Source organism: Cyprinodon tularosa, unplaced genomic scaffold, assembly GCF_016077235.1.
Source record: "Cyprinodon tularosa strain WSP-4 unplaced genomic scaffold, ASM1607723v1 ctg958, whole genome shotgun sequence".
NCBI classification, from domain to species: Eukaryota; Metazoa; Chordata; class Actinopteri; order Cyprinodontiformes; family Cyprinodontidae; genus Cyprinodon; species Cyprinodon tularosa.
The window spans coordinates 255,001-267,109 of NW_024039738.1; the positions used below are offsets into that span (position 1 = coordinate 255,001).

The 12,109-nt window shown below is 44.9% G+C and overlaps 1 protein-coding gene across 5 annotated transcripts in view; it reads left to right on the forward strand.

The window, feature by feature from the left end:
• Nucleotides 1-12,109, forward strand: part of slc4a2a (solute carrier family 4 member 2a) — a 33,310-nt gene that overhangs the window by 13,517 nt on the left and 7,684 nt on the right. For all 5 annotated transcript variants that reach the window (XM_038275422.1, XM_038275421.1, XM_038275423.1 and 2 more), the window contains 5 exons: nt 1-9; nt 9,222-9,406; nt 9,485-9,689; nt 10,510-10,713; nt 10,785-10,933. The exon at nt 1-9 is cut by the window's left edge. In XM_038275422.1, coding sequence (XP_038131350.1) covers nt 1-9; nt 9,222-9,406; nt 9,485-9,689; nt 10,510-10,713; nt 10,785-10,933 — 752 coding nt within the window. The remainder of the gene's footprint in view (nt 10-9,221; nt 9,407-9,484; nt 9,690-10,509; nt 10,714-10,784; nt 10,934-12,109) is intronic.

Consider the following 12,109-nt stretch of genomic DNA (forward strand, 5'->3'; position numbering starts at 1 on the left):
TCCTTGTGGGTAAGAACTGGATCACAGCAACCTCCCCAGTAGGGGTGGGAAATATGCTATTTAATCAGATATTATTGGGACTGTCATATAATTTTTATTAACATAAGAACCAATCAGCTCCAAGTCAAAAAGATTTCAGTTAAAAACTTTTAAACTAAAAACTAGTGAAACTCAACTACTGTGAACAAAGAGGGAAAAAATGGTCGAAAACCAGAATCAATGAAATGCTGCAATGACATCACAGTTCAGCTGGATTTATGTTTGAGAACTAAAGATTATCTGGAAAAATGTAAGATGTTTTAAAAGCAATTCACAGTGCAAAAAAAAAATTATCAGGAACCAATTCAATTCTATTCAGTTTATTTCTATAGCTCCAATTCACATCATGTCATCTCAGGTCACTTTATAGATCCAGATCAACCAGATCATCCAGTCAGATTGATTCAAAGTTTTCTATCTAAGGAAAACCAGCTGATTGCATCGACTCATTGACTCTTCAGCAATCCCTCACACTAAGCATGCTTGTAGCGACAGTGGAGAGGAAAAACTCCCTTTGAACAGGAAGAAACCTCCAGCAGAACCAGGCTCAGTGTGAGCGGCCATCTGCTGAGGCCCACTGGGGTTCAAGGAGACAGAAGCAGACATAGAAAAAGAAGCATAGATACAAAAGGCAACTGTCAACCAGCTGCACAGGCGGCCCCGTCCAGGAAACACACAGCCAAGCATATTAGTGTTTAAAGCCTAAATGAACCACAGCTTGTTTTAGCATGTTAACATGGTGTACCATTTGGCTCAAGCCTTTAGCATTTGGTTAGAAGCTGAAAACACATGAAAATAGAACAAATCAAGACACAAATAATTTAGCAAGAAACTCCCTGGAATGTTCCAGATCTGTGCGGCTCACCTCCGTCTGTAAGGCTCCAGTTTTCTCAGTCTCAGCAGCAGCAGTGGTGTTTCTGGCAGCCATCTTAGATTCAGTCTTCAGGACAAAAACTGTTATTAGTCTCAGTTGCATTTTAGTCATTAGATATGTGACAGTTTTAGGCAGTTTTATAGTTTTATGTTGCAATAAAACGTGAACCTTGACAATTTGGAATAACAAGCAGATTCTTTCCCAGACTGACAGCTCTATCCTAGATGCTACAATATCTGGGTATAGAATGCTGCCATGCAGATCATCATTACTGTTGGAAAGAAAACTTTGATTTATAGAATTCAAATAAACTTTTTATGAATTAATTCCTTACTTTATAAAAACGCATCCTATTGGTTAATATAGCAGATCTAGTTGAATGCATCCTATTGGTTAATATAGCAGATCTAGTTGAACGCATCCTATTGGTTAATATAGCAGATCTAGTTGAATGCATCCTATTGGTTAATATAGCAGATCTAGTTGAACGCATCCTATTGGTTAATATAGCAGATCTAGTTGAACGCATCCTATTGGTTAATATAGCAGATCTAGTTGAACGCATCCTATTGGTTAATATAGCAGATCTAGTTGAACGCATCCTATTGGTTAATATAGCAGATCTAGTTGAACGCATCCTATTGGTTAATATAGCAGATCTAGTTGAACGCATCCTATTGGTTAATATAGCAGATCTAGTTGAACGCATCCTATTGGTTAATATAGCAGATCTAGTTGAACGCATCCTATTGGTTAATATAGCAGATCTAGTTGAACGCATCCTATTGGTTAATATAGCAGATCTAGTTGAACGCATCCTATTGGTTAATATAGCAGATCTAGTTGAACGCATCCTATTGGTTAATATAGCAGATCTAGTTGAACGCATCCTATTGGTTAATATAGCAGATCTAGTTGAACGCATCCTATTGGTTAATATAGCAGATCTAGTTGAACGCATCCTATCGGTTAATATAGCAGATCTAGTTGAACGCATCCTATCGGTTAATATAGCAGATCTAGTTGAACGCATCCTATTGGTTAATATAGCAGATCTAGTTGAACGCATCCTATTGGTTAATATAGCAGATCTAGTTGAACGCATCCTATTGGTTAATATAGCAGATCTAGTTGAACGCATCCTATTGGTTAATATAGCAGATCTAGTTGAACGCATCCTATCGGTTAATATAGCAGATCTAGTTGAACGCATCCTATTGGTTAATATAGCAGATCTAGTTGAACGCATCCTATTGGTTAATATAGCAGATCTAGTTGAACGCATCCTATTGGTTAATATAGCAGATCTAGTTGAACGCATCCTATTGGTTAATATAGCAGATCTAGTTGAACGCATCCTATCGGTTAATATAGCAGATCTAGTTGAACGCATCCTATTGGTTAATATAGCAGATCTAGTTGAACGCATCCTATTGGTTAATATAGCAGATCTAGTTGAACGCATCCTATTGGTTAATATAGCAGATCTAGTTGAACGCATCCTATCGGTTAATATAGCAGATCTAGTTGAATGCATCCTATTGGTTAATATAGCAGATCTAGTTGAACGCATCCTATCGGTTAATATAGCAGACAGATAAAATGTCCAATAAAGGAATGATTTTATCATCAAAGGTTTCCATCCCAAAGCAAACACTTCCTGATCTACTATGAATTCTGCATTAAACACAGATCTATAAAATCTGCATTAAAAATCCAAAAAAGTAAAAAACAAAAACATTTTTCTTTCTACTTTGGTGATTTTAGCTTTATTCTGAGAATTAACCCCTCGGTTCCTGCTAAGGGGTCAAAGCAGATTTAAATTCTCAGGGTTTGATATAAAACATACAGAGAGAACCTTCATAATTAGCTTGTATTGCCATGGAAACCCAGACCTAAACTGAATGAATATGCCAAGTAAAATGTTTAAACATTTAAAGGAAACAGAGAAAAAAAATACAAGGAAACATTGACATCATATTTAAATAGAAACAAAAACAATGATATAGAAATATTCAAAGATCTATGAACCTTTTCATCTGGATCTTTATCCAGAAATAAACAATTCAATTCAATTCAATTCAATTCAGTTTATTTATATAGCGCCAAATTCACAACACATGTCATCTCAGGTCACTTTCCAGTTCAACCAGATCATCCAGTCAAATTGATACAAAGTTTTCTATCTAAGGAAAACCAGCTGATTGCATCGACTCATTGACTCTTCAGCAATCCCTCACACTAAGCATGCTTGTAGCGACAGTGGAGAGGAAAAACTCCCTTTGAACAGGAAGAAACCTCCAGCAGAACCAGGCTCAGTGTGAGCGGCCATCTGCTGAGGCCCACTGGGGTTCAAGGAGACAGAAGCAGACATAGAAAAAGAAGCATAGATACAAAAGGCAACTGTCAACCAGCTCCACAGGCGGCCCCGTCCAGGAAACACACAGCCAGGCAGACGAGCTCCGAGCCAGCTCCCATGTCAGAGGATGAAGAGAGCACATCCAGTTAGTCACAGTCAGAGAAACAGGACTACACTGGAAAACAGGCCAAGCTCCAACATCTAGAAACAAAGGTGTTGATGGCAGCAGCACAGCTGATATTTCTCTCCAGGATGGAGTCACAGCCAAACAGGAACAGACCAGATGAAGCTACTATGAGAAAAAGCAGAGAGAGCAGAACGTTAGAGATTGAACTAACAGATTCTGCAGAGTGGGAGAATAGAGATAGAATGAAGCAGAATGATGAAAAAGGGGTCCCTATGTCCTCCAGCAGCCTAAGCCTATAGCAGCAGAACTATAGAGATAGAATGAAGCAGAATGATGAAAAAGGGGTCCCTATGTCCTCCAGCAGTCTAAGCCTATAGCAGCAGAACTATAGAGATAGCTCAGGATAACCTGAGCCACTCTAACTAGAAGCTTTATCAAAAAGGAAAGTTTTAAGCCTAGCCTTAAAAGTAGACAGGGTGTCTGCCTCACGGACTAAAACTGGTAGTTGGTTCCACAGGAGAGGAGCCTGAGAACTAAAAGATCTGCCTCCCATTCTACTTTTAGAAGTTCTAGGAACCACTAGTAAACCTGCAGATTGAGAGCAAAGTGCTCTGTTAGGAACATAAGGAACAATCAGATCTCTGATATCAGAGGCCATGGAGAAAGACTTCCGCACGGCTCCGAAGCGATTCTGGTCTGCCATCCGGCGTCTCAGGAGGGGGAAGCGGTGCAGCACCAACACTGTTTATAGTGGGGATGGTGTGCTGCTGACCTCGACTCGGGACGTTGTGGGTCGGTGGGTGGAATACTTCGAAGACCTCCTCAATCCCACCAACATGTCTTCCATTGAGGAAGCTAGGCCTGGGGACTCTGGGCTGGGCTCTCCAATCTCTGTGGGCGAGGTCGCCGAGGTGGTTAAAAAGCTCCTCGGTGGCAGGGCCCCGGGGGTGGATGAGGTCCGCCCGGAGTTCCTCAAGGTCCTGGATGTTGTGGGGTTGTGTTGGCTGACACGACTCTTCAACATTGCATGGACATCGGGGGCAGTCCCCCTGGATTGGCAGACTGGGGTGGTGGTCCCCCTATTCAAAAAGGGGGACCGGAGGGTGTGCTCCAATTACAGGGGAGTCACACTCTTAAGCCTCCCCGGCAAGGTCTATTCGGGGGTGCTGGAGAGGAGGGTCCGTCGGATAGTCGAACCTCGGATTCAGGAAGAGCAGTGTGGTTTCCGTCCTGGTCGTGGAACGCTGGACCAGCTCTACACCCTCAGCAGGGTCCTGGAGGGTGCATGGGAGTTTGCCCAACCAGTCTACATGTGCTTTGTGGACTTGGAGAAGGCGTTCGACTGTGTCCCTCGGGGGGCCCTGTGGGGGGTTCTACGGGAGTACGGGGTGCCGGGCCCTTTGATACGGGCTGTCAGGTCCCTGTATGACCGGTGTCAGAGTCTGGTCCGCATTGCCGGAAGTAAGTCGGGCTCGTTTCCAGTGAGAGTTGGACTCCGCCAGGGCCGCCCTTTGTCACCGATTCTGTTCATTACCTTCATGGACAGAATTTCTAGGCGCAGCCAAGGTGTTGAGGGGATCCGTTTTGGTGGCCTTAGGATTGCGTCTCTGCTTTTTGCAGATGATGTGGTCCTGTTGGCTTCATCAAGTCGTGATCTGCAGCTCTCGCTGGATCGGTTCGCAGCCGAGTGTGAAGCGGCCGGGATGGGGATCAGTGCCTCCAAATCCGAGGCCATGGTCTTGAGCCGGAAAAGGGTAGAGTGCCTTCTCCGGGTCAGGGGGGGTGTCCTGCCCCAAGTGGAGGAGTTTAAGTATCTTGGGATCTTGTTCACGAATGAGGGAAGAAGGGAGCGGGAGATCGACAGGCGGATTGGTGCAGCGTCTGCCGTGAAGCGGGCGCTGTACCGGTCCGTCGTGGTGAAGAGAGAGCTGAGTCAAAAAGCGAAGCTCTCGATTTACCGGTCGATCTACGTTCCTACCCTCATCTATGGTCATGAACTCTGGGTCATGACCGAAAGAACGAGATCGCGGATACAAGCGGCCGAAATGGGTTCCCTCCGTAGGGTGGCTGGGCTCTCCCTTAGAGATAGGGTGAGAAGCTCGGTCATCCGGGAGGGACTCGGAGTAGAGCCGCTGCTCCTCCACGTCGAGAGGAGCCAGTTGAGGTGGCTTGGGCATCTGTTTAGGATGCCTCCTGGACGCCTCCCTGGTGAGGTGTTCCGGGCACGTCCCACCGGGGGGAGGCCCCGGGGAAGACCCAGGACACGCTGGAGAGACTATGTTTCTCGGCTGGCCTGGGAACGCCTTGGGGTTCCTCCTGAAGAGCTGGAAGAAGTGGCTGGGGAGAGGGAAGTCTAGGCCTCCCTTCTTAAGCTGCTGCCCCCGCGACCCGACCCCGGATAAGCGGAGGAAGATGGATGGATGGATGGATGGATATCAGATGGAGCTTGGCCATTTAAGGCTTTATATGTGAGAAGGAGGATTTTAGATTCTATTCTGGATTTAACAGGAAGCCAATGAAGAGAAGCCAGGATAGGAGAGATATGATCTCTCTTTTTCATTTTCATCAGAACTCTGGCTGCAGCATTTTGGATCAGCTGAAGGCTTTTAACTACAGTTTGTGGACTTCCTGATAGTAAAGAATTACAATAGTCCAGCCTTGAAGTAACAAATGCATGGACTAGTTTCTCAGCATCACCCCTGGACAGGAGATTGCTCATTTTTGCAATGTTCCTCAGATGAAAGAAGGAAATTCTAGAAACCTCTTTGATATGGGATTTAAATGACAGGTCCTGATCAAAAACAACACCAAGATTTTTTACTTTATTATCTGAAATCAGTTTAATCCCATCCAAATGAAGTGACTGACTAATCAGCTTCTTTTTCAGAGACTCTGGTCCAAAGACTATAACTTCTGTTTTGTCTGCATTCAGAAGCAGAAAGTTAAGAGTCATCCAGGTTTTTCTGTCTTCAGACATGCCTGTAATCTATGTAATGGGTTAGCTTCATCTGGATTATAGACAGATATAGCTGGGTATCATCAGCATAACAGTGGAAATTAATCCCATGCTGTCTAATAATTCTACCAATTGGGAGCATGTATAAAGTAAAGAGAATTGGTCCTAGCACTGATCCCTGTGGTACTCCACAGGTAACCTTTGAGCGTGTTGAAGATCTATCATTAACATGAACAAACTGAATTCGATCAGATAGATAAGATTTAAACCATTCTAGAGCTGTTCCTTTAATTCCAACAAAATATTCAAGTCTTTCTAAAAGAATATTCTGATCAACTGGATCAAATGCAGCACTGAGATCCAACAGGACGAGCACAGATACAAGTCCATTATCTGAGGCCATGAGAATATCATTAGTGACTTTCACCAGAGCTGTTTCAGTGCTATGATGAGCTCTAAAGCCAGACTGAAACTCTTCAAAAAGTTCATTATGGTGGAAGTGATCGCAAACTTGTTTGGCAACTACTTTCTCAAGAATTTTGGATAAGAAAGGAAGATTGGATATAGGTCTATAATTGACCAAGTCATCTGGGTCAAGAGACGGTTTCTTAAGCAGAGGTTTAATTCCAGCAACCTTAAAAGCTTTAGGTACATATCCCTGTAACAGAGATAGATTAATCACATCTAAAATGGAGGAGGAGATCAAAGGGAATACCTCCTTAAATAACCTGGTTGGAACTGGATCTAACATACAAGTTGAAGGCTTAGATGAAGACAATAATTTTGCTAATTCAGAAAGTTCAACTGGATCAAAGCAGTCTAAACCCGGTTCAGATTCCATGACTACCTCAGGTACAATCGCGGATAGAGGAGTGCTTATGATCTTATTTTTAATAAGATCAATCTTATTTATAAAGAATCCCATAAAATCATTGCTGCTAAGAGCAGGTGGAATGGACGGTTCAACAGAGCTATGGCTCTGGGTGAGTTTGGCAACTGGATTAAAAAGAAATCTAGGATTATTCTTATTCTCCTCTATTAATGAGGAGAAGTATGCTGCTCTTGCTTTACAAAGGGTCCTCTTATACAGCAGTAAACCATTTTTCCAGACTAGGAAGGACTCCCGCAGGCCTGTGGAGCGATATTTTCTCTCCAGTTTCCTAGCATTTTGCTTCAAAGTACGCAGCTCTGCATTAAACCAAGGAGCAAGCTTTCTATTTTTAACGGTTTTCATTTTCAAAGGAGCTGCGTTGTCTAAGGCAATATGCAGAGAACTAGCAACCCCATCAACAAAATCATCAACCTGTGAAGGGGAATAAGCTAAGCTTTAGCACTCTGCAGCACTGCTCAGTGACACAGAGGAGAGAGAAAGTGAAGCAGATTCTTTAAAATTTATAACTGCACTATCTGATAAAGATCTACTAAAATGTAACCTTCTTTTGGGGGAGGAGAACTCTGTTAAAGTAATCCGGAAGGTTATTAGAAAGTGGTCAGAGAGGACAGGGTTGTGAGGAAATACTGTTATTTCTTCACATTCTATGCCGTATGTCAGCACAAGATCCAAAGTATGAAGATGAGAATGTGTGGGACTATTCACATTTTGAACAAAGCCAATAGTGTCTAAGATAGCATTAAAGGCTGCTCTTAAGCTATCGCCTTCAATGTCAGCATGGATGTTAAAATCTCCCACTATGATGACCCTGTCAGTATTTAATACCAAATCAGAAAGGAACTCTGAAAACTCATCTAAAAATTCAGAGTAAGGACCTGGTGGACGATACAAACAGAAAGCAATGAAATATTTTATATAATTTAGGGATTCCTTTGGTAGAAATGAAAGAATGTTTAGCATCTCCTCCTGTGAGCTGGAAGAAATCAAATCTTGATAGTTAGACTAAGGGATTCTTTAGGCTTGGCAGAGGATGATCAGCCACATCTAGTTTATTAAGTAGCGAGAGCAGGAAGAGCCGTACTGCTGAGAGCGAACCATCAGAGCGGAGCGTAAAGCGCAGACTCTGAGCTAAGCTACGCAAAGACGCAGTTCTGCACAGCTGGAAGATCAGAGTTAGTCAGAGTTCAGCGCGCCGTACCGGATCATTCCGGATTATTTTCTCCCTGCTGCTGCCAGGATCCATCTGAGGTCATGCAGAATGAGCAGCGCTGCAGGCAGGTGGGGGCGTGGCCAAACAGGACGCAGCGGCACGGCTGATACTGCTTAGCACCTTAGCAGTGGTTTAAAGTGCACCATGATGCACTTTAAACCGCTTACAGACCAGGGAGCTGGTGTGGACAGAATTAACTAGAAGGAGCTAAGGAGGAAGGAAAGGACACTAGGGGGCAGCAGAGAATAACAGAGAATAACCAGGGGTAACAGGATAACTTAAATGAGGCTAAAGGGGAATAAAACTAATGACTACAAAATAAGGAACGACCAAGGGAAAAGTAGAGGATAAGAAAAGGAAATGGAGATAAAAGGAAAACATGACGTAAAGATATGAGAGAGAAGAACTGAAACTAGAACACTAGACAGAAATGTTGAAGAGAAAAGCAGGGAAAAAATGAACAAAGGAAACTGGAGAACCCAAAGAATAAAAACAGAAACAAAAGATCCAGAATTGTCAGACCATGACAGTCTGTTTGCTGCGATTAGTTTACGATGATCCAGTTAGCTTTGGTCAGTCTGGAGTTCTGGGCCCTTGGCATGGCGCCATGATGGTGTCTCTCCTTCTAACCATCCTGAGCTGTGATGTCTGAGTGACCTTTGACCTTTGATGTGTCTCAGCTCCCTCCCAGGACCTGGTTCCTGTGCAGAGCATGCGGATCATGTCCTGCATGCCGTTAATTTCTCCCTGTGCTGTGACTGCAGGCGCGGTGGGCTTCCTGGACCAGCCCTCTGTGGTGTTTGTGCGTCTGCAGGAGGCGGTTCTGTTGGACTCCGTTTTGGAGGTTTCCATCCCAGTCAGGTTCTTCTTCTTGCTGCTGGGCCCACCTGCTGCCAACGTTGATTACCGCCAGATCGGGCGCTCCATTTCCACGCTGATGTCAGACAAGGTGCGCTCCTGCTCCCAGACGCCTCATTCTGCTGCCGTTAAAGTCCAGTAGGTAACATTTGCTGCTTCTGTGTTGCAGCACTTCTCTGAGGCAGCGTACCAAGCAGAGAGCCAGCAGGATCTGCTGACGGCCATCAACCGTTTCCTAGAGCGTAGCGTGGTTCTCCCCCCATCTGAGGTCAACAGCGATGAGCTGCTTCCCTCTGTCCCTCGGGTCCAAAGAGGAGAGAACGATCAGAGCAGCAAAGTCCAGGAGAAGCAGATCTGCTTACAGCAGGACAAAAGTGAGTCTCAGTCTCAATGAATGCATGAATCTGTGGTGGTTTTTAAACCCCTCAGAGGGAGTCTGGCAGTCCTCAGAGCTCCATAAACCTGAGGATGAATGGGTTCAGAACCACTGAGTCTGGTTGGCGCCGTTTGAAGCTGGTTTGTGCTTTAGAGGCAGTCGTGATGTAAATGAGCGTATCGTCAGCGTATTGGTCAAACATCCTTTTCAGCATATTGGTGAAACATCATTTTCAGCGTATTGGTGAAACATCATATTCAGCGTATTGGTGAAACATCATATTCAGCGTATTGGTGAAACATCATTTTCAGCGTATTGGTGAAACATCATATTCAGCGTATTGGTGAAACATCATTTTCAGCGTATTGGTGAAACATCATATTCAGCGTATTGGTGAAACATCATTTTCAGCGTATTGGTGAAACATCATTTTCAGCGTATTGGTGAAACATCATATTCAGCGTATTGGTGAAACATCATTTTCAGCGTATTGGTGAAACATCATTTTCAGCGTATTGGTGAAACATCATTTTCAGCGTATTGGTGAAACATCATTTTCAGCGTATTGGTGAAACATCATTTTCAGCGTATTGGTGAAACATCATATTCAGCGTATTGGTGAAACATCATTTTCAGCGTATTGGTGAAACATCATTTTCAGCGTATTGGTGAAACATCATATTCAGCGTATTGGTGAAACATCATTTTCAGCGTATTGGTGAAACATCATTTTCAGCGTATTGGTGAAACATCATTTTCAGCGTATTGGTGAAACATCATTTTCAGCCTGGTGACCTCGTGCTGATGTTCTCTCTCAGACTCTCTGGTTCCGCTGAAGTCCAGTGAAGCTCCGCTGAAGCGTTCGGGTCGTCTCTTTGGAGGTCTGATCACTGATGTGACACGGCGATACCCTCAGTACCTGAGTGACATCCGGGACGCTCTGAACCCTCAGTGCATGGCGGCCATCATCTTCATCTACTTTGCTGCCTTATCTCCTGCCATCACCTTCGGCGGCCTGCTGGGTGAGTGACACGGGCGGGGCAGGTGAAAGGAAGCCGGCTGGGACACCTCTGACCTCTGTCCTGTGATCCAGGTGAAAAGACGGAGGGTCTGATCGGTGTGTCGGAGTTGATTGTTGCCACGGCGATGCAGGGCATCGTGTTCAGCGTGCTGGGAGCTCAGCCTCTGCTGGTGATCGGCTTCTCTGGACCGCTGCTGGTTTTTGAAGAAGCTTTCTACACAGTAAGGAAGTGTTTGCATGCACCGTAAGCCCCGCCCCACATAGCCCCGCCCCCACATAGAATACCTCACACCAATTCAACAACACAAAGAGTTCCCGCCAAAGTCAGGTTTTCATAGCTCCTCAGGTCGCTTTACACGGCATCTGGCGCCGCCCCCTCTGATTAGCCGGCAGTTCTGCAGAGAATGCCGCCATCTTAACCGCTGCCTCTGCATGGCGGCGCAGAGGGAGCAGATCCTTCTGTTTCCATTGGACGCCTGAGCCAGGCTGCACTAAAGAGACAGAAAACCCACCAACAGAACTCCCGGTGGAGGCCAGGACCCCCTAGGGCAGGGTAACCAATTAAAAATCAGACGGGTCTGAATAAATAAACATCAGCCAGTAAAGGTCTGCAGACATTTTTCATTATTGTTGATTCTGTTCATGGTGGAGAATCCTGCTTCACAGCAGCAGGTTGAGCCAAACATCCTCTAAATGTTCAGGCTCCGCTCCGGTCCGGCCAGGTCAGGATCCTCTAATCGCACCAAACAGGAGAAAGAACGGCGAGAAGATCCGGTTTGTCAAATTAAAATAGTAACAACAGATCAGTAATTAGAGCATAATTCTTCTATATTTAAATAAACTAACCGCGTTTATTTCAAAGATTGGATGCAAACTATTGGTCCTTCAACAGACCAGGAAGCAGATTTCTCATCTCCATCAGAAACTGAACATCTGCTGGATGCTGATGGGGATTATTTAATCTGTCAGATTAAATTAAGCCTTCATTCCTGCATGTTTTGCTCCTATTAATTTAATGATAATATGGCGCATGCTCTCCTGGAGCTCTGAGGATCAGTCAGAGCGCAGTGATACGGGAGGAACAGCGGAGGCTGGAGGCTTTGCTTTGCAGGAGATCTGGATGCTGCGGGGCGGAGCTGAGCGCTGGGGGGTGGGGTGCTGCGGGGTGGGGTGCTGCAGGGCGGAGCGCTGCAAGGTGGGGTGCTGTGGGGTGGAGGATGTGAGATTTCGGGGTAACAGGAGAAGCGGCGCAAGTGATGTTCAGACACTGTCCTCAGACAACATGCAGTAATTTATAAATGTTTTAAATCCGGTTGGGTCCGGATCAGCCAGCAGGTGGATCCGGATCCGCTAACCCGTGACCTTTGACCTGGGGTGTCGCCACATCCTCTATTTAC